The 22589-nt window shown below is 33.1% G+C and overlaps 1 protein-coding gene across 10 annotated transcripts in view; it reads right to left on the bottom strand.

The window, feature by feature from the left end:
• Positions 1-22589, bottom strand: part of ARMC8 (armadillo repeat containing 8) — a 53403-nt gene that overhangs the window by 2143 nt on the left and 28671 nt on the right. For 6 of the 10 annotated variants that reach the window (XM_034439679.2, XM_034439681.2, XM_034439683.3 and 3 more), the window contains 19 exons: positions 21467-21609; positions 21286-21383; positions 19434-19526; positions 17594-17653; positions 14248-14328; positions 13262-13337; positions 13086-13176; positions 12178-12238; positions 11454-11654; positions 9623-9718; positions 9092-9174; positions 8761-8842; positions 7311-7397; positions 6214-6306; positions 5811-5960; positions 5268-5363; positions 3151-3246; positions 2510-2582; positions 433-526 (listed from right to left, as the gene is read on the bottom strand). In XM_034439679.2, coding sequence (XP_034295570.2) covers positions 433-526; positions 2510-2582; positions 3151-3246; positions 5268-5363; positions 5811-5960; positions 6214-6306; positions 7311-7397; positions 8761-8842; positions 9092-9174; positions 9623-9718; positions 11454-11654; positions 12178-12238; positions 13086-13176; positions 13262-13337; positions 14248-14328; positions 17594-17653; positions 19434-19526; positions 21286-21383; positions 21467-21609 — 1854 coding nt within the window. The remainder of the gene's footprint in view (positions 1-432; positions 527-2509; positions 2583-3150; positions 3247-5267; positions 5364-5810; positions 5961-6213; positions 6307-7310; positions 7398-8760; positions 8843-9091; positions 9175-9622; positions 9719-11453; positions 11655-12177; positions 12239-13085; positions 13177-13261; positions 13338-14247; positions 14329-17593; positions 17654-19433; positions 19527-21285; positions 21384-21466; positions 21610-22589) is intronic. The other 4 variants (XM_087872169.1, XM_087872171.1, XM_087872166.1 and 1 more) reach the window with 3 other exon arrangements.

Here is a 22589-nt window from a genome sequence, read left to right as displayed (position 1 = left end):
CTTGCCCCAGATATTAGGTTGCCCTAATCTTGCCAGCCTGAAGGTCCTGAAGACAGAGGTATGTTCTCAGGCACAAGGGTCAGGTTGTCAGTATGAGCCTGTGAAATAGTTTTTCATTGTTATCTATTTTTTAAAAAAAAAAAACTGGAACTGATTCATTAGGTTATATTATTGTTGCCTTTGTTTAACCTTTAGTTATCCAGAATCATGGATAACATAAACAAATCAAGCATAGGAAATTTCACTCATGAACACTAAGCCATCCTAAAAAATTGGGACAATTCTGGTTTGCTGGGGTAAAAAACAACAACACAGAATGCAAGGAGAAACATAACTCATATATAATTCGAATCAATATACAGTATACAGAAAATCTAATTACAAAGTGATCAAATTCAATTAAATTTGGTTTTGGAATTTCTGTTTACTTACTTTTCACAAAGATTCGGATCTGATGACTGACTCAGTTTATGTAGAATATCTACTATTCCAATATCTCTGAGTTTATCCTGACGATCTTGGGAACCTAATATAAAATAATTGCATATTGGTAATTTAATGCATTTTATGTCAGACTGATTAAATAGTGGCAAGGCAATATACAATCCAATGTAAAAGCCTGCAGAAACACCTGAAACGTATATGGATAATTTCAGATAAGCCTTTCTCATCTTGCTAGGTATTGGTCACACATACCAGTTCTGCTTTTCTTCCCTACATAATCAAGTTGTGAAGAATCACAATCTTATTTCAAACAGATCTAGCAATCAGTACTCAACATTATAATATCCAACATCTAGAGAAGTAGGTGGACTTAGAGGGGACAGACACCAAACAGCTGATTCTCTTTTTTTCTGCAAGGCCAATCAATTTATCTTTAATCAAAGATAAATCAATTTTAATCAAAGATAAGTTCTGATACCTTAGAAATGAAAGGAAAAAAATCCCAATTCTTCAGCAATCCATAAGTTACGTTGTGGTGGAACTATTGGTCAATAATCTATTTTCTATTACTTTTTTTGATAGTTTTAACTGGCATACCAACAAAAGATGTTATGCTTTTATCTTACTAAAAAGCATTGCCATTCTAATTTACAGTAGATAAATTAAATTTTCTATTCTTTTGTTTAATGGTGTATTAATTGAGAATTATTGATATTACAGTGTTTTTAACTGCTGAGCCATTGCGCCCCCTTAAGCCATAGGTATAAAGGTAAGTAAGAAAAAATAACAAATAAAAATAAAGAGAGGAAAAGAGGAGACAACTTGGTCTGCTCGACTTTGATAGAAATGAAAAAGAAAACCTATTCCCCATAATTCTGGCTTTTCATTCTGGATACAGTACACTGTATCCATATGAAAAAAATTAGGAACCCAACTTATTTTTTTCCAGTACTGTGAACATAATTGTCAAAGATTCCTCCAACACCAAGAAAAATCATAGCCATTTTTAAAGTTTGTTTTTCTGATCTTGTCAATAACATTTAAGATATGAATATTATTATTTTTATTTATCATATAGCTCATTTGATGAGGCTATATAATATCTGCTAGAAAGCCATTTAATAATAGCAAGGATTCCCATAAAAAGCTTGTAATCTACATTCAATAGAGATATAGGTTCAGATTATTCAGGATAAGTTGAATCTTTTCCTACTTTTTAGATTAAAGAAGTAAAGCCTTTTCATGTGGTTGAAGCTTGTTCATTACATGAGTTAATGGTTTAGTCAAAATTTCTTGAAAAAAATTTAACTGCAGAAAATATCAGTTCCTGGAGCTTTACTCAATTTCATTTTATAAGTTGACTTTTCAACTATTATCTTCTGGGAAAAAAAAACTTTTTAAAAATTCTGTAAATGTTTAAGATAGTACTCTTTTCAAATATTCTTCATTTTTTTCTGGGTTATATTCCTATTTGTTATATAATTTCATATATTTAATTCTGTCCCAAATAGAAATAATAATTGTTTTGTTTGATTCCTTCCATTATTGCTAAATTAACAATCTGGTTGATTTTCAAAGTATTTTTATGTACTAAAGTTCAATTTTTATAAATTCAATTGGGGAATTATAGAATTTTATCAATTAGAGCATGAATTGAACCAACAGTTAGTTACATTTCTAAATTCATTCTAAAATACAGTATTATGAATCAACCTTTCTTATCCTTAATTTGTATTTCTGATTACCATGGTGTGCTTTTTCACATTTATGGCTACTCCATTTTTTGATCTGCCCAAAGTCATGAATTTGTCATCTTCTATTTCAGCTCCTGACAAAAATGTCAACCTATTCAAATTTCATCCACTAGAAATTGCTCTTTTCATTTTTTTTCCAGGTAACTTTCTTTTCACTCAAAGGGAATCAAATAGCACATTCACCTTACCTGACTTTTAATGTAGTGATTTTCCCCATCCAAGATAAAAATGCATTCCGTATGCTCAACTACTAAATGCAATTTCATTTTTAAATTAAGCATTTCAGAAGAGAAATCCCAAGTATATCTTACCTTCTTCTTCATTCCATATAAGATTAGATACACAAAACATGGCAGCCAGTTGAAGTTTAGCATTTGAGTGGCTCTAAGCAGACAAAAAAACATTTAGACAGAAATATTTTAAGTTACTTCTTAGTAAAATCAAATCCTTTTGAAGCTGACTCTTTTTGACTTCACAGAACCATGTAATGTTATTGGCAAAAGTATGGATCTAGTTTACTATTCCTTTCTTTATTACCCTGGCTGATCTAGTTAATACTTAGAAAAGAAGCTACAGCCTTGATTAAAAAGACAAAGTTAACAGCAAGCACACTGACTTCTGCTGGCAGAAGTCAATGGCAAACCAGTTCCATATTGTTGCCAAGAAACATATGTCAGGAACCAAGCTTGATTCAAGTAAAAATTTACATTTAAGTAATCTAGGTTTCTTGCCTCCAAATTATTACTCACAATAATGATATAAAATCTTAGGCTTTTCTTCAATGAAAGCAAAGTTGAAAAAATATTTAAAAAGGAAAAATATTTTATTGTATTCAAGAAAATTACAAGAACAAACTACTGTACTTAATACACAGATTTCTACCAAATGCTGAAAATCCCTGGGCTATAATCTTTTTCCAAAATTTAATTATAGAAAAATTTATATTACATACCATGTAATACTTAATTTTTTGTAAGATATCATCATTTGTCATGATGAATTCTTTAGCTGTCGTTCCATCTGCTATGTTGGCAAGTATACATAATGTCTGAAGGAAAGGAGGAACAGAAATATATGGAAATAACAATAGAAATTTAACTCTGAATGTCAGTGTTTCATGGCAGCAGTAGACTTCCATAAGCAATACAGGTTAAGAAGATAAAACTATGAAGACTTACATGTCCTCAACTTGCAACCATTTATTTAACAACAGTTCAAAGTTGCTACAGTATTGAAAAAACTGACTTATGACTGGTCATCATACTTATGACCATCACAGTACCCTCACCATAATGTGATCAAAGTTTGGGCATTTGGTGTCACAGGATCACATGATTGTCATTTGTGACCTTCCCAGGGAGGTTCCGACAAGTGAAGTTAATAGGAGAAGCCAGGTTCCTTAAAAATTGTAGCAAAAATGATTGTAAAATTAGATGTGACTCATTAACAACCCCTTCACTCAGCTGTGGAAGTCTGGTCCCAGCTGGGATCTCAGGAGGGGGACTACCTGCATTCAAGCAGTAATCACAATGATTACACTGATAGCCCTCAGGTTATAATAGCAATTGGTATGGTGCTTGCTGCCCATAAGTGATGTGGTCATAAAGCATGAAGTCACTTGCATCACTTAGCAGCAGCAATCTTGGCAGTCCCACTTGCCATTGTAACTCTCAGACATGCAGGCCATTAAGGACAATGTGTCTGACGTCCCAGATAAGCAGTGAAATGACCTAGGAGATAGAAAAGGCGGGGGGGGGGGGGGGCTTGGGAGACCCAACTCATGCTGTATGTGACTTGAGGAAGTGCATGGGGAGGCATAGTGGAAGCTGCATCTGGATGGAGAATGTGTGCTATGGGTGGGTGTCACTTACTGGAGCTACTTGTGATGTTCCCTTCCAGCTTCCTTATTTTCTTTGCTTGTGGAAAGTCAGCAGGAAAAATTGCAAATGGTGATCAATGACTATGATTCCCTGTGATGTCATAACCATATCGTAACTGGATTGTGATTGTGTAATTATGGGAGTGATGCAATGGTTGTAACTTTGGAGACTGGTCATATGTCCATTTTTCCAATGCAGCCATAACTTTGAACAGTTCTTGAATGAATGGATGTAAACTGAGGAAAACCTGTAAATCACCCCATCAGAAAGAAAGGTAACAGAAATATTATAATAGAAGTATAAAATATAAATAAACCTCAGCCTAGTTCAGCATAAATTTTGAGGGGGAAAAATGGCATAAACCTTTTCCCATTCAAACAGAAAAGACAGAAAAGGCGAAATCCTGTAAATAATTCACTAGTGGAGTTTTTTTTTTCCTCATTATACTATCCTGATTTCTTACCTTGAAATTAAAGGGACAATGGATGACATCATGTCTCCAGACCTTTGGGTCCCCACACCTTGCAGGCTCCTACTTTCCCTACATTCCCAGCCAAAGGTGACAGCATTTTTTTTTCTTCCATTTGTGCATTTAAATATTTATTATAGTCATAAACCAGCATAGACACACATATATCAGAGGTGCTTGCCTTTCCCTCAGGAAACTATACATCTAATTGCCCAAGTCCAAAGTTTTTAAACACTTGAATATGTTTAGGCATCACACAATTACTGTATGAATGAGATGAACGGCCTCCAAATTTGATATAAAAATAAGAGTTATACTTGTTTAAAAGGAAACAAGCAGCATATGGTCTGCCTTTCTTCAGAACTCATCTATGAACTTGTATTTGTTTAGGTGAGATGTTTCTGACATTTCTACCTTTTACTTCCATTTCTACCTTGTTTTACTTCCAGCAGTTTGGGAGACTGCATTTTATGCAGTCTTGTTTTTAACTTTTTAAATAAAATAATCAGAATAATAATCTCATAATTGCATCTTTCATTTTTACATATTTGCACAAGAAATATTGCACACAAACAGCCTTGTGCACTCTTAGCAAAAGTATTTGAATTTTCTTCCTGAAGAATTTAGTTTGGCGTTTTATTTTTGTTTTGTCCATTCAACACAAAGTACAATTTTCATGTCTAAACTTGTTGTCTGTATTAATACAATAAAGCACAATACCTGTTCTTTGACTTCCACGTTGTGTTCTCCTTCCAGGATGAGAGTTACTGCTTGCATGATCTGTTTCCCATGAGTACTTATTATCTGATCTATATGCTGCCAAGAGTTTGAAAAATAACATTAACTAACAGCTCACCTAAAAAGTTAGAAAATCTACAGTTTGCTTTGTAGAATCTTATAGCAGGAAACAGTCTATGCCAATGGAAACAAATCATATACAGTATATGAATACGAGAGCACAACAGAAATGTTAATTTTCCTTTAAAATAAAACACTGTTGTATTACTCCTTGATCTGCAATATGCTCTATGCAATGTGAAAAATAGATGTTCTGGTTTTCAGATAGAAGGCTCTCAAGAACCAACAAGGGTTCAGAAAGAAATCTGCTTTGTCATTTCTACAGAATATTTGTTCTATAAATTAGACAAGCAACAGCTTAATGAAGTTGATATGATGTTCTGGAACACCAGCTCCCAATATGTAATGATATATAGTAAGAAATTAACAAGACCTGCAGATTCATTTTTTTTTTTTTTTACTTACAGGGCGAGTAGACAAAAGGTTCCGAAGTAATCCCAAAGTCTTCATTAGTACATTTACATCAGAATCAGAGAGTAACTGGAATAACTGCTCTGTACTCAAGCCTCGCAAAATGTCTGCTTTGATCTTCTGTTCTGCTTGAAATGCCATATTCTAAAAAGAAGGACCAAATTAACTTTATTCAGAATCATTTCAACATTTTCCACAAAGGACCCAACTCCATTACACTATTTATCATCTGCTATAACAAGAAACATTTCTTAGCAGTTGAGATTTTGTTTTGATTTCCCATCCTTGAAAGCATTCTAGATCTCAGATGATTTGATAGTATATAAATTTAATAAAGAAATAAAATCTAAAATTGGAGATGCATACATAAAGCTATCAGATTAACATTGATACTTACCATTAAAGCCCAAACTCCATTCACTCGCAAAGCAAGGTTGTCACTCTGAGTTAAACTACAGAGAAGTTCTATGGCTCCTGATTCTAAGATAGGCTACATATAACAAAAGCAAAACCAGTTAAGAAATTTCAGTAACATCCTAATTTCACATATATTCTTTCATTTTGTTTCTGTACATTAAATGTGCTCTTAAACGAAAAACAAGATACTTTTTAAAAGAAGTCTAGAATACACGTCTAAGTTTTCATATCTTTTTTCTTTACACATTTTATATTTTTATAAGCTCAGACAGTGTAGAATACTCTTCAAATGCCATAAGTATTTCACTCAGTCTTTTGATTTTCCAGTATGTTCCATCAGGTTCTCCTACCCAAGGTAGCTGTTAACTGTCCCATCCCATGGTTGAAAATAATCAAACACACTTTCCCCCCAAGATGGCGTGCTGAGCAGTGGGGTGTTTTTTCTTACCTGCTGAAAAACAACTGATTATGCCACCAAAGCTGGCTATTTGATGGCTTCCCAGATTTGAACGGGAGCAACTAGTAACAACTCAAGACAACCCTTGGAGGATTGTGTACCTTCCAAGATGAGGATCTTGATGACTGCAATTCTCAATAGAGAATTGGAGGATTGGGTCTTTCATCTTTTCTTTTCAGCAGTTTGTTATATTTAAGCACCCTTTGGTTTTAACTGCACCTTTTAAATGTGTTTTTAAAAACTTTTTATTTATAGATTAATCAACTGTTTGAATGCTGACCCATATAACTCCTTGCTGGATTTTAACATAAAGTTAATTTCATTTTCTCACTGTTTACTTTAGAATTCTAAATTACTTTCACCTTTGCCATAAAGAAGTCAGCAGTGAGAAAATACAACCTGGGTAATGAAAGCTATCTGACTTGATTTATGTTTACAGGATTTTACTTTACTCAAAGTGACAATTTGCCTATTTTCAGAGAAAAACCTGTTTTTATGTGTCTGCTGAGAAAGACCAGAAACAGGACTTCGCCCTCATGTTCTCCGTATATATTCACATTATATTTGATACAAAGAATCAAATATCTACTTTTATGGTTTTAAAAGCCCAAGCAACCAACCTCTTTGCTTGGAGAAAATTCTAAGAGAAGATTGCATAGAGTAGAAGATGCTACCACTAAAATTTCATCTGGAGCATTCTGTAATACCTAAAAAACGAAAGAAAAAGTAATTTCATCATAAGCATTTCTTTTTAAGAATTTAGAATAACTCAGGGACTGGTACGTATACATTTGCCTTGCTACCTAGATGCAGAACCTGAACTCCAGCTTCCATTATTAACATTTGGAAATTAAATAGTACCAACATCTGTTTTTTGCAGTTAATCTTTTCCAATTTCAAAAGAATTCTAACTGACATACCAGCTGTTTATACTTAACCACAAAAAGAAAAAGAGGAAACATGTCTTCTTTCTTTAAAACACTTGATGACATAATATTCCCTTTCTTATAACAGGAGATATCATCTAGCATAGGTAGAAATTACTCAAGACTTGAGTTATTATTCTGTCTTTTGCTAATAAAAAAATATAATGAAAAATTATTTTCTATGAAGTTTCAGAGAATACTGCAAACAATCCTTGTGCTTCCGAATAGTTTAGAATATATATAAATGAACAGGGATTGCAACTGGAAAAATCACCAGTTTTAAAAATCATTTACCATCTGAAACATCTTTACAAAATAGCACTTTAAATATTTTGTAGCAGTGAATTATTTTCCCATATGCAATTCAATTGCATTGACATTTAGAAATATCTGCTTTATAAAAATAAGGGTAGGACAATTACTTTTTAAAAATTATATTTATCAAGATAAGCATTGTACTGTCATTGACAGTTGGAAGAACCTAATCTGAAACAGTAATTCATAATTAGAAGTATAAGCCTACTAAATTATTATTTGAAAACCACTTATATATAACCGCACACATTAATTCTGATACATTATATTTAATTATTTCTAGATTTTAGCAAGATCATATTTTAGGTAAATTGAAATGAACGGGTAAATCACTAAAAACATATCTCAATACAAATTTATTTTTTCTTTAACTAGCCTTAAAACTGTATTACAAGTAGTCCTCAACTTACAATCATTCATTTAGTGACCCTTTGAAGTTACAACGGCACTGAAAAAAAGTTATTTATGACTGTTTTTCACACTTACAACCATTGCAGCATCTCCAAGATTCTGTGATCAAAATTCAGATACTTGGCAACTGGCATGTATTTATGATGGTTGCAGTATTCTGGGATCATGTCACCTTTTGTGACCTTCAGAAAAGCAAAGTTGATGGGGAAGCCAGATTCACTTAACCATGTTACTAACTTAACAACTGCAGTGATTCACTTAACAACTGTGGTAAGAAAGATTGTAAAATGTGGCAAAACTCACTTAACAACTGTCTTGCTTAGCAATGTAAATTATGGGCTCAATTGTGGTCATAAGTTGAGGACTACTTGGATAATATTGTCAATGCACTTTATACCACAACAGATAATCTCCTTACCTTCATTAAAGGTTTCCATACAGCATGATCTTGGAAACTTGTTCGTAGTTGCTGTACAGATCTTGACAAACTGTGCAAACATCTGCTCAGAAAAATGAGGTATAAGCTCTAAAATACTTCCTTTCTATAGAGGTAGCTTTGCATGTAAGCATTTTCAGAAACTGAACTAAAACTGAGTTCAGATTCTGTTTCATCACACTACAATTACTGCTAAAGATAATTCATAATTTTCAAATAATTTAAGATCGCTGTATGTCCTAATAAAGGAAGTGAACAACTGTCAATCTGAACATATGAAATGTAAGATTAATCCCGCTAGATAAATTTATACCTGACTGCAGCTAAGCGCACTTTGATGCTAGACTCAGATAAGCCATTTACAATCCGATCCATCATATTTTCAGTTTCAATTATCTGAAAGAAAGTCATCAAAAATGTTATTGGATTTTACAGAACAAAATGAAGCATTATGTTTATTTTAAGGCCATATACTGTATATAGTATGCATACAGTATGTATGAATTCTAACTGATAAAAAAAGTTGAATTTCACATTTTAAAAAGAAATGTCATGCTTATGCCATATTATGACAATGAAGCATATTGTTATATTACATTTATACATTATATTTCTTGTACAAAAATGGCAGTGTCTATTAAGGGGCATTGTCAAAATTATTTTCTGCAATTCAATTAAACCATAATATTTTTAACTAGGAAACTAGACTTTACCCAGATATCTTATTTCATTATAAAATATTATTTTATTGAAACTAATGATAAGCAAAACATATATTTCAATGACAAGGTTATGTTCCTGACTTTGAGATATTGGAAACTACCTGATAAATTCTTAGACTTACCTTCTTTCGAATATCTTCATCATTTGCTCCAAGGGCAGCATAGAGCTTGAAAGCAGCCTGGCGCAATTCATGAGCATGTTTTAAGTCATGGTCAAGCTATTAAAGATAATCAAATTCACATCATTTTTTAAATTGCAAACATGGATGTTGATCAAACTGTATATATTCTGAATTCTGAATGGAATTTTAAGACATATTTCACAACTGTCAGTGATACCATCTGAGTGTTGAAGAGTTTAGATTAGGAAGCACTTTTAAGAATTTCCAACTGGCACTTTATTCTATATCTTATTTAAAATTTCATTTCTGTTCTTCTCAATTATAATAATTTAAATCTTATAAATCCTAACAATTCCTTTAAATTGAGCTCAAATCCTAGTGATTGCATTTTCTTGCAATAATATAGAAAGAGTTTGCTTTTTATTGGAAAAAATATAGAAACTGTTTGCTGTTGCCTTTTTTATCCAGGACTTTTTTCAGCTGTTTAGACTGCAATCCTGGGATTTTCTATTATTAATAATAGAAAAATACTAAACAAGGTTAAGCCCACTTTCACAACCAGTCAACTTGAGCCGATTCAAACTTAGAATCTCTGAAGGACAGGACGCAAGATGAAGCAAGACAAAATGATTGCATAAAACATGCATAAAAGATGACTGCATAAAACACTACAGAATTGTACATAATTTTACATAACAGCAGCCACTCCATAAAGCAATTTGTTTAGCTGTAATCTAAGGTGTTTGCAATGATATTGAAATGTTCCTACTGTTACAGCTATATAAAAAATTGAATATATGGTTAAATTGAAACGCTTCACCATCTTTGTGAAAAGAGATGGAAGATAGGGAAATGATTTGGGAGAGCATGCAAAAACATTTCCTACATCTATACAGCACCTTGCTTTGTAAATTTGTATCCCATTCAAGATTAAATAAGAATATTACTGGCAATGTTTAACTCATCACTAAAAATAAGTGCATTAAACAATCTTGGAGTAGAGAGTCTAAATGGGCTAAACAGGGGTGCAAAACTGGTGGCCCACAGGCCGGATGCATCATGCTCAGGCCACACCCACCCCACCACCGCAAATGGGAAAAATGTCATGAAACGTGACGTGACTGCAACATGACGTGACAGGTTTGACACCCATGGGCTAAAACATTAATAATGGGGACATTTATACTGCATCAGATTCTGTGAGCCAATGTTAAACTGCAAATCTCCAATTTCTGTCCACTACAGAGCTTGCTGACTACTAGATTGAAAGTTGGCAAAAGTCACTCAAATGCCTGATATAATGTAAAGAATTATTATTGCAGGCTTGACCGAAACCATATTATGCATTTGATTATCTTCTATAAATGTGCAAATGTAGTTCCCCCTTATCCCCAAATCAATTGCCTTTCCCATCTTTCACTCGTTGTCCTGCATGTCACTGCCATGAAGCTGAGCAATTGTTAACTGTTGACATAACGAATATCTCTTGGCTTATCTCTCACATACAGAATTTCAATCCCATCTTCAGGCAGAATCAAATACAAAAAACTGTAGCAATTATGTAAACTTTTTGGAACAATTTAGTATAGCTTATTAAAAACCCATCTAGTTTGTTTTACTCATACAAGTCAGGACCAAAGAAATTTCAGGCACCACTAAAAAGCTAATTTAAATATTGTCTCTGCTGAAGATTCTGTCAGATTTTCATTTGAATCTACAAACAATGATTTTAGATATAGATATACAGTAAATATATTAACCCAAGTTTTCATTCTCTCTCATGCACACAGAAACACACTTGTCATACCTACTTAATTCATAATAAACCTACCCTTTTTATATCAGTGATGGCACTCACTGAACTAGGGTATTTGAAGTAGTCTGCAAGCATTGCAATAAGGTGGTCAGTAATACTGGCAATTCTCTGTAGTTCAATATCTGTTTCAATCAAATAGGCCAGAGTTTCTGCTCCATCTACTCTCTCCTCTAGTAGTCTCTCTTTACTACACATCCGTGCCAAACATGGTAATGTCTGGAAATTACAACATCTGAAATTAGTTTTTTGACTACTTATTTACATATTCTTATATAAATTTTTGTTAAATTTGTCACTAAATATATATGTTTTAACAAGCATTTCCTAATCAAATATGTCATCAAATCTTCTTTGGTATTTGCACAAAAAGTAAAATTTAAAACAAGCACTTATATACACTTGTTTATTAATCAATATTTACAATGTTATATGATCACAAATCCAAATCTATTATATGCAACTGTAACACTTGCACAGATTAAGCCATGAGTCCAACTTTCACTTAACAAAATGTATTAGACTTACATAACTTCATCATGATTTAAAGATAGAATAATTTAGTATTACTGAATACCAACATAGAATAAAAACAATGTTGCTAATAAAATTAAATAGGAACAGTTGTATTAATTATTTCTTGATTCTTTACTAAACATCCTGTTTTTAGCAATAAAGTCATTCCACTATTTGTTTTTGAGGTACCTGTTTTAAATACTGTTAGTGTGTTTCACCCACCTACCTTTAACACAATGCAGATATCATCTGTACGGATTGCTCCAGCTCTGCACATGTATGTAAGGCTACAATGAAATATCAAAGTAGCATGATTACTGAGAATATATATATAGTTTTGATTTTGTTACAATATTAAAATTTGTCCAATGGCAACAGTAGCAATATGTTAAATATCTTGAGTATCATCTGTTGTCCCCAGTTGTGTACTGTTTCTGTTCATGATTCTTTAAATGAGAACTTTAGACACTAAAATCTAAAACCTAAAGCATGGAAAGCATTAGGACTGTATACGTTTTGACAATTTCTCAGAAATAGACGTCATTCAAGGCAAATACAGCACCTAAACTTGTGTGGAAATGTAGCAGTATAAATTTAATTAATTTTTAATTACTTAATCCATCTTAGACTTGGTTATGATGAGGCACTATAAGCCAAGTTACAGAATTCTTTCTCTAATTTAATAAATCAGTATTAAGGCTTCAAATACATATAACTCAGAGAAAGTTCTTAGTAAATTAAAATAGCAGTTAAATTGTGGCTGGCTGCAGTTCTGTGGTTTATTTTGAAATGCAACTACCTTCCTAAATAGAAGACAAACGTATGTGGAGTTGATTAAAAATTGGCTGGACAATGAGGAAACATACTGTCCTCCTTCTAGTAAATATCTGTTTTATGATTGGTCATAGCTAAAATGGTTACCAAATGTCTGCAAGTCCAAATGTGTTCGTTGTCCTAAAATGATTGCTTACCATTAATACTATTAGTTGCCTACTATTAATGCTGGTGATTGAGATATTAGATTCTGATATTATTTTCTTGCGGTTGATATGATGCACTCTTGATTAAATTGGAACATTAATATTATAAAACAGATTTTATCATTTAGCATGTTTCGTACATCCTAAGGCTTACCATTTGGCTGATGTGAGTTGCATTTCAATGGGCTTGTCTCTTTGTAACATTTTCACAAATATCTGTGGTAATAGTTCTCCATCGACCAACACTGAAAAACAAAGAGAAAATCTGTTTCAAGAAACAGTTTAACTGTAATTATTTAATGAGTATTCATACTGACCTCAGAAACCTACCATTTACAAGAGTCATTGATATCTGGGGGTTTTCAAAGGCTAGAACTGCAAAACATTTCAGTGCTTGCATTCGAACCTGAATAAATATACAGCATTTACATTAATTACAATTAAAAGTATTTTAAGAACTATTAGAAGTCAAGTGAAAATGCCATTTTAAAACTCATCAAAACATTTAAATAATTCAAAAGACTAAAGAGTACTTATCAAAAGCAAATTTTCCAAAGGGACATGAATTATTGGCCAAATCATTGTGTGTTTTCTAAAGTGACTGAAATTTTTTTTCATGCCATCTTAATTTGGGAAAAGCGGCTATTCAAAAGTACACAGATCGAATTCCTTGTCTATAGAGTCCCAACAAATTTTGTGATAAAATATTTGCTTTTTGTCTTCTTTAAATATTGTAATATTGTAAATATTGCAATTATAGATAAATATGGTAGTTATAGTTCTTTATTTACCTAAAGATTTTTAATACTCCAAACGATATTAAAGCCTGTAAATATTAATTCTGTCATTTTGCTCAACTTCATATATTAATGACTTGACTTTCAATTTCAGTGTAATTACTCCTATGCACTAAATTTGTTTTGATTTTGGCATATTGGATATCACTTATAATTATGATATAATAAGTATATGTCTAAATGTTCACTGGCAGATTCTATTTTCATAGAAATCTAATTTTCTTAATAGTATTTTCTTCCAAACATAATTGTTGTCTTACTACATTTATGTATCTACCACCATAACCATCAGAAAAAAATCCTTTATAAAAATATGAAATTTACTCTTTTAACACTATTTTACAAGAAATAAGATCTCTTTCACATTTATACAGATACACCCGACTAAACTGAAAAAATGTGCACTTTCTTTTTCATCAAAAAGGAACTATGCTAACTTATTATTCTGCCAATAATATTGTGCCAAGATTTTAAAATAGTAGCTTAATTTATAGAAAACAGATTATATTATTGGCTTACTTTATAAGATGCAGAGGTTAACAGATGAGCAATATTCTGCACTGCTCCATGATTAAACAGCACTGTCTGATGGTCTGGACCCTAACACAAAATAAACCACAGCTCTTTAAACATGCAGTAAATAAAAACAAGTTATTTTACTTTATACTAGTTAATTGCAGACTTATAGCTTTCAATGTCTAATTTCATTCATTTCAAACAAATATTAGAATTGGATCATTACGTGACTTCACCATCACTGCTTGCCAGCAATTTTTAGAACACAAAATTTTATGAAAGTATGAACTACATTGCTTGCTCGTGTTTTGTTTTTTAAAACAGCAGTCAATGGGAGGTGGGGGTGTCAATTAACCTTTTTTCTTTACCTCATTTTATAGAAAAATAGTTCTTCCCTCCAAGTAGGACTTGGAAGAGATGCATCACCAACCTTGCAGGTAGTACTTTCTGCAAAAATTGTAGCACTGGGGAAGAGGTTGCTATTTGTGGGCGGGGGGGGAGTAAAAACATAAAGACAAGCAGCATGTTGTAAAAAATGGTAACACTGGGTTTCCCTTACCTTTAGAATATTAACTGTATGTTGTCAAAAAATCAAATTTTAAAATGAAAAAAGCCCACTTCTTCTGGGGGAAATTATATATTTTATGAGTAGGAAATAAGGGAGAAGCATATTTATCCATTTTAAAGCAAAAAATCCAAGGATGTTTCATATATCTCAAGAGAGAATTATACCAATTGCAATATAAATTTGTATTGTATTTGTGTTTGTAACTATTTTTTGGCTATTTTATGTACTTTTAAACAACATTATTTATCAAAAATACTCAAGTATTCATATTTAAAGTGAAAGTTTCTATTTTTTATAGAAATGAAATTCCTGTGAATGACACTGAACAGCTGAATCATGAAAAATAAATCTCAAATGAAAAATTGCAGCTGTCCATGATCACCAAATGGCAATGCTGTTTGAATAGAACATTATTAGGCATTTTGCATAACATAAATTAACATCTTGCATGGCTATGAGATGCAATAAGAAAGGTTCATATAGGATAACAATTGATGCAACCTTAGAAGAAACTTATTTCAATACACTTTAACAGTATTTTCAGCAACATTTGGCTGCTGACTGGAAAAAAAAGAAAGCATACGGCTAAGGATGCACAATCTGGACAACAGCAACTTTGGAGAGTGTTGAGGAAAAGATATTTTTAACTGATGGTCCAGTGATTAGTTCACAGGATCACTGGTGGCCAGTTGGGCATAATGATTAAGATATTAGACTGGCACTAGGTTGATACAAGTTCAAGTCTAAACTGAGCCACAGGAGCTACCTGGAAATATTGGGCCAGTCATTCTCTCTCAACCTAACTACTTTACATGTATGTCATGGGGGGGGGGGGGGAAATGGGAAGAAGATATAAATAAAGGATAAATCTAATGACAAGTAGATAGATAAGAAGTGTAGAATTTGTTCTTGCATATTTGGTTGTTTTTTTTTAAATTCCTTATTAACATTAAAATACTTAAAGTAGCTAATATTGAAAGGTTTTAAAACAAAAGGACTGTAAAAAGCAAAAAGAACCCCAAATGGCACACTTAGGATACTAGGTATTTTTAATTTGTTACTATATTTTTTCATTGTACTTGCATCTTTAACTATAAAAAATCATAAACCAAAGGAAATGTAATTCCAATAAGTTAAAAAAAAAAGATGTTGCTTTGATTATTTTTGCTGAGATGCCATTTTTTCATCCTACTCTATTTCCTCATCTGAGTTTCCTGATGATCATTATTTGAGCTCTTGGTTCCAAATTGCTGAATTTATCAGACTTGAATGTTAATTGTTTATGAAGGGATAAAAAACATTTGTGTCCTAATCACATACAAAACCTTTCCCTATAACTACGCATACTTTACTGAAATTCTACTGTACATGAGTAATAAAAGCTATACTATTAGTCATGAACTGACAACTACAATTGGGACCAGTATTGCAGTTGTTAAGCGAGTTACATCCAATTTTGCCTTTTTTGCCTTGGCCGTTGCGGAAATCACTAAAGTCATTAAGTGAATTACATAATTGTTAAGTAAATCCAGTTTTCCCAATTGAATTTGCTTGTTGGAAGCTCTCTGAGAAAGTTGCAAATGACAATCATGTGATCATGGGACACTGCAATTGTAATTGCAAGCTGATTGTCAAGTGCCAAAATTTTGATCATGTAACTGAGGGAACACTGTGATGGTTTTAAGTGTGAGTACTGTTTATACTTCATTTTTTCAACACCATCGTAACTTCAAACATTGAATGAATGTTCGTAAATGAGGATTAGATGGACCAAATTAGAGCTAGCCAAATATTAACATATAAAACCTACTCAAAACTTTATGCTCATCTTTTTATCAAAGTTATGATTTCAGAATCATCTTGATAATGTTAAGACCAGAAAAGTACCCTGTTTTCCCCAAAATAAGACATGCCCTGATAATAAGCCCAATCGGGCTTTTGAGTGCATGTGCTAAAATAAGTCTCCTCCCCCCCCCCAAAATAAGCCCTCCCTGAAAATATTTAAACACAAGAGCTGGAAATCAGGTAAGATGGCAAGAGGAGCCCCATCTTGCTCCACGTGCCCCAAAATAATAAGACCTCCCCGAAAATAAGGCCAAGCACTTATTTCGGGTCCAAAAAAAATAAGACAAGGTCTTATATTTTTGGGGAAACACGGTATCTAACAAATCACTGTTTCTAAATAATGTCACCAACATCAACAAAAAAAGATTAATACATTTTAGTACTATTTTATTGAGATAACACATGCCAGAGTTTACTGCCTAGGTCTTTTTGCTCAAGCAGGTATCGCTTTCTTTTTTCTTCTAATATGAAGTCAGTTTCAACTGAATGATATTTAATAAATTACCTTTATTATGAACCAATTATAATGTGGAGCACCTTGTTTACTTTGCTCAATTTAAAATTCTTAACTTTTTATTTTGGCTAGCTGTACAAAGGTGAACATTGAAAAGTCTTCGTTTGAACTCCATGGGAGGGGGGATGTACAGCATATTTTGACACTCATACCACAGATTCGCGAGTTTATTATTCAATGTTTCAAATTTTGCTGCTAGTACACTTTAATCCTCTCATTTTTATATTAACTTCAAATTGGAGGAGTGCTCTAAAATGCTAGTACACTCTAATAAAATGTGTACATATATCCTGATTTCAAGTAAAAACAAGGTATTAAGCTACATATAACCAGCATAAAAACACCTGAAAATAATTTGGACTGTTGAAACTGACAAATTTCTTAATTTAAAAATGCAATCATTGTAGGGAAAAAAAACTTACATTGGCACATAGAAGTGGCTGAGGTGAGGATTTAAAGCCGCAGCTATGCCAGTGTCGGAGCTGAAGAACAGATATTAAAAGATATAAAATTAAAGCCAAGTATGATATTGTCTTTCTTTTTCAAAACTCAAGCTTTGAAAAATTGTAGTCTATTCCCTTCCTCCAATGAGAGCTTTTTCCGTTCTTCATACTTTAGATTAGATTGTACTGAATCCTAATGTGCATTGAGCAATTACCTGTATTATTAAAATATCAATTTGTATCTGTATATAAGCCATTATGGACAAGACAATACATAGTTAGCTCTGTTCTCATATGCCACTATTTTCACTTGCTTCCAAATTGTGGATCACACAGAAACAAAGAGAGAGGGAGGGAGGAAAGAACAGTTCATGATCCAAAACATACATCATCTGTCAAACATGGTAGAGGCAGTGTTATGGCATAGGTATGTATGGCTATCAAGGGTGTTTATTGATGATCTGATTGCTGATGAAAGAAGCAGGAGGAATTCTGAAGTGCAGAGGGCTATACTCTGCTCAGATTCAGTCAAATGATGCAAAACTGATAGATCACCACTTTATATTGCAGATGGATAGTGAGCCAAAACATGCAGCAAAAGCAATCCAATAGTTTCTCAAGGCAAAAAAATGGGATAATCTTCACTGGCTAAGTCAGTTATCCTATCTCCGTGATGGCGAACCTATGGCACACGTGCCACAGGTGGCATGCAGCGCCCTCTGTGGGCATGCAAGCCGTCATCCCAGTTCAGCTCTGCCGCGCATGCCTCCCGTCGGCCAGTTGGTCGTTGGGTCTCTGCCACACATGCGTGGGAGGAGGCACATGGGGGGCGGTATAGCATGTGTGGGGCGCGTGCGGCAGGCTGTGTATGCATTTGTGGAGGGGGCACGTAGGGGGGGTGCATGCACGGCGGTGGGGCTCATATGCAGGGACCACGTGCGCTTTAGGCACTTGGTCCAGAAAAGTTAGCCATCACTGCCCTATTTCAACCTAATACAGCATGCTATTCACTTATTGAAGACAAAACCTCAATGGTTAATGCCATACTTTTGCCATGCCCTTTGAATTAAAGTTGAAAGACTTCACTTCATATTGTTTCATTTGAAATTCAATGTGGTGGTGTACAGAGACCAAATGCCAAAAATTGTGTAAGAACCTGATACGGCCCCTCTATGTATGTATACATTCTCTCTCTATACTGTATATAGAATATTCTTTTAAATTATATCATTTAAGATTTCAGCTATGAGACCACTATCTGAATACTTTATTCTTGTCTGCCTTTCTTGAAAACTGTTGTTCTATTAATATTTCTTCTAGGATGTATAGAGGACCGCAGATTTGAAAAGATTTCAATTCAAGAGACTGAATTTCTGAACCTGTTAGTGAATTCTGTAAAGCATCATTTCTATAAGTCTTGACAAAGTCATCCATGGACCACATCTACAGAACACCATATCAAAGCTTTCACCAATTTTCTAGGAGGGAAGAGGAAGGATCAGGGTAAATATAGCAATTTACTTTGTTGTACGGGAATTATATTATTCTATAAAAACTTGATAGATTTTTAAAAGAAAAGTTGTTGCTTATATTTATGAATTTAATGCCAAATTAGCAGAATGGGGAACAAATATATAATGTTTTGAGAGTTAAGAAATTCAGGACAGCCTCAAGTACATCGTATGCATGCCAACTAGAGATTACATGTTTGAGAGTAACACAGTGAATCAAAGAGAAAATTGTTTAAAATACTTGAAAACAATATTTCAGAAGCAAACTAACACATGCATATGGAAAGAACATTCATGATATTTCTTACTTTGCAGCAATGTGAGAAGATCTGACATATATATTCTTGGGTATATCGAGACCTACTAAGCAGCGCCATGAGGTGGGGAATAACTGTAGCATCCTAGAAAGTCAGAAAAGTTAAACAAAACATTTAAATACAAAAAAAGTCACAGATAAATCTACTTTGTGGACTTGGCACAAAATTTTATTCTATATTGTGTTCAGAAGGAAGCAGTTTGAGAACTGCAAAGTTGACTATTAATTTACACACAATATAAGCAAAGATTTATCTACAAAGATTGTAGAGTTCTGACAATTTAAGAACATGATCTAACTAGCATTACAGGATACCTTGAGTACTGATATTTTCAACTTTCTTTTATTTTATTTTAATTTAATTTTAATTTGATTTATATGCCGCCCTTCTCCGGAGACTCAGGGTGGCTTACAATGCGTTAAGCAATAGCCTTCATACTTTTGTATATTTATACAAAGTCAGCTTATTGCCCCCACAAACTGGGTCCTCATTTAACCTACCTTAGAAAGGATGGAAGGCTGAGTCAACCTTGAGCCTGGTAAGATTCGAACCTGCAGAAATTGCAGGCAACTGTGTTAATAACAGGGTGCATTAAACCACTGTACTACCAAGGCTCCTTTTAGAATGATTTTTATATACCTTCTGCATTGCTTAGAAATAGAAACAGAAATTGCTAGACCAGTTAAAAATGTAGATGTGAACAAACAAAAGAGGGGACTCTATTATTTCTTAAAAGAAAAATAAATATGTATTTGACAATATTATTAATACTTGTCTGGACAATTTCTATTAAATGTCACCTCATCGATATACATAATGCATTATGAATGAACATTTCTGCTCCTAGGAGCTTAATCTCACTTTTCATTGTTCATCTATCATGGTGGCTTTTCAGAAAACAAAGGATTGGTAAAACCTTAATACAAAATAACAAAACTAGATTCTTTTCAGAATCTATTCAAGTTACATGCTCAGTAACCCAGAAAACCCACCAATGACTATTGTAATTAAAAGATGAGTAAACCGTTCCATGCATGAACCACTCAGCATAGGAAACAGAGTTTCAGATCCATACATGGAAGGAAACAGGGATCCTTTGGTCCAGGAAAATTGGAGGAGAAAAGTCAAGTGCATTGGGGCAGAGGAAAGAAAAATAGGAGGTCCAGGGGAGATTGGGAGATGGGTGGCCAGTAGAGATATGCTGCTTGGAACATTGGCAACAGCTGAGAGTGGAAAGGTGTAGGTAAAGGGAAATTCTTAAGAAATACAAGAACGGTAGCATATACTTGGAGTATAAAATAAGCAATATAAACTGCTAAATATTTAAGGCACTTGGAATATTTCATAGCAAAGACCGCATTGAAAGCCCCATGTGGGGGAATTTCCTACACTGGCCCAGCTAATCAAGCTGATGAAAATGATCACTTTATACTGTAAGGACAATGAAAGTCTCCTGTGTAGTAATAAAAGGTAAAATAATTCTAATATTACTTTTATAACAGGTGGATTATTCTATTTCACTATTAAAACCATTAGTCCCCACTCAAATCAATATAATGAATATTATTTACATATTTCTCAAATGGGGAACACAATAAAGTTGTGTTTGCTTCTCACATAACAAATGATAGTAGCAGCACGTGATTCCCAGAACACTATAAATTCCAATTATTTTCTGAAGCCAATTCTCACACCGACATAGTTTGTCATGTGAGTCATAATGAGTTTTTAGCTTGGATAAATAGCAATAGTTCTAATTTCAAAGATTCTAAATTCTCCCCGATACATACATCAAATAAAGCTCTATGCAGACACAAAAGATCAGTTATAGCCTGTAACTTACTGAATACAATAATTCTTCAGGAGTGACAGGGCTGGTGAAAATAGTACGAAGACACCTGAGGCAAGCTTCAATGAATTTAAGATCTGGTGACAGTAACCCTGTAAAGACAAGTTTAGATTCTTTTTCAGTTCTCACGAACTGTGTACTCAAAAAACCAATGGAATAATGAAAAATCAGGTACCTTGCAATAAGACTGGTATGATATGGCAGTCCAGTAGAGATTTAACATTATTTTCTGTACCCATTGCAAGGCTTCCTAGAACCACTGCACATTCCGTTTTCAGCTCAGTGCTGGAGTTTTCTTGCTGAAGCAAGTATAGCAACCTACATGTAAAAATACAACTGTTTAAATAATTACATAAAATACATAAAATAAATAATTACATAAAATAATTCAAATAATTCAAATAAAGAATCCTCCTATAGAAACAAAAGCAGATTATAAAAATGCTAATGGATGGGGTTTTCACAGAACCCTAGCTGGATTCCATCAGGTAGATAAAAAAAATGTGAACATTATATCCAAAACCAATGTTGAAAAAGTGGAATTACAATAGAAAGCTAATTAGCTAGTGTCCAGTTTAAATTGGCAGTACCAGGTCAGAGTGAAGAGCTATTCTGGAAGAAATGGGCAATATATTTTTAAAACATGGGTAGCAGGAAAATCTTAAAGAAGTTAGCAAGAAACAAAAAGAAATACGGAAAGAGATGCAATTTATTTTGAAAAGAACTTTTAACTATTAGTACAAACCTGGAACAATTCAAAGAAATGTGTTAAAATCATTGAATAAAAAAGTTAACAATTACAGAATAAAAAAGTCAAAGATAACCTTATAAAGGTATCCTGCAAAAAGCCTAATTATAGTCTGTTTAAAATGTCTATTAGAAATAAATACAAATATGGTCTATTTAGCCTAATCAGAAAAATGATACTGTGAAAATACCAGAAAATTGCTGAAATATTTTAAAAATAAAACTACAGAAAGAAGAAATGTTCCAATTGTAGTCACGATTTTGTGCATAATATTAAGTCATAACGAGTGGCTTCACATATACCAAAATGCCATAAGCAAACCACATTTTTCCTAATCAAATCCCTGACAATTAGAAATAAATATCATGGAAGCAACCAGGTAAAAACATTTTGCCATCTAGTAACATTACATAACTTCACAATAATTATAAATATACCAAATAATAGCAAAGCAACCAGGTGAAAATATTTTGACAATTAGTAACATTACGTAACTTCACAATAATTAAAAATATACCAAATAATAGGAAAGTATCTATGATACATCACT

The sequence above is a fragment of the Pantherophis guttatus genome, chromosome 6, assembly GCF_059756535.1.
Source record: "Pantherophis guttatus breed Tessera chromosome 6, ASM5975653v1, whole genome shotgun sequence".
Classification (NCBI taxonomy): Eukaryota; Metazoa; Chordata; class Lepidosauria; order Squamata; family Colubridae; genus Pantherophis; species Pantherophis guttatus.
The sequence above is the reverse complement of the archived record's forward strand: the minus strand, read 5'-3'. Positions and strand labels throughout refer to the sequence as shown.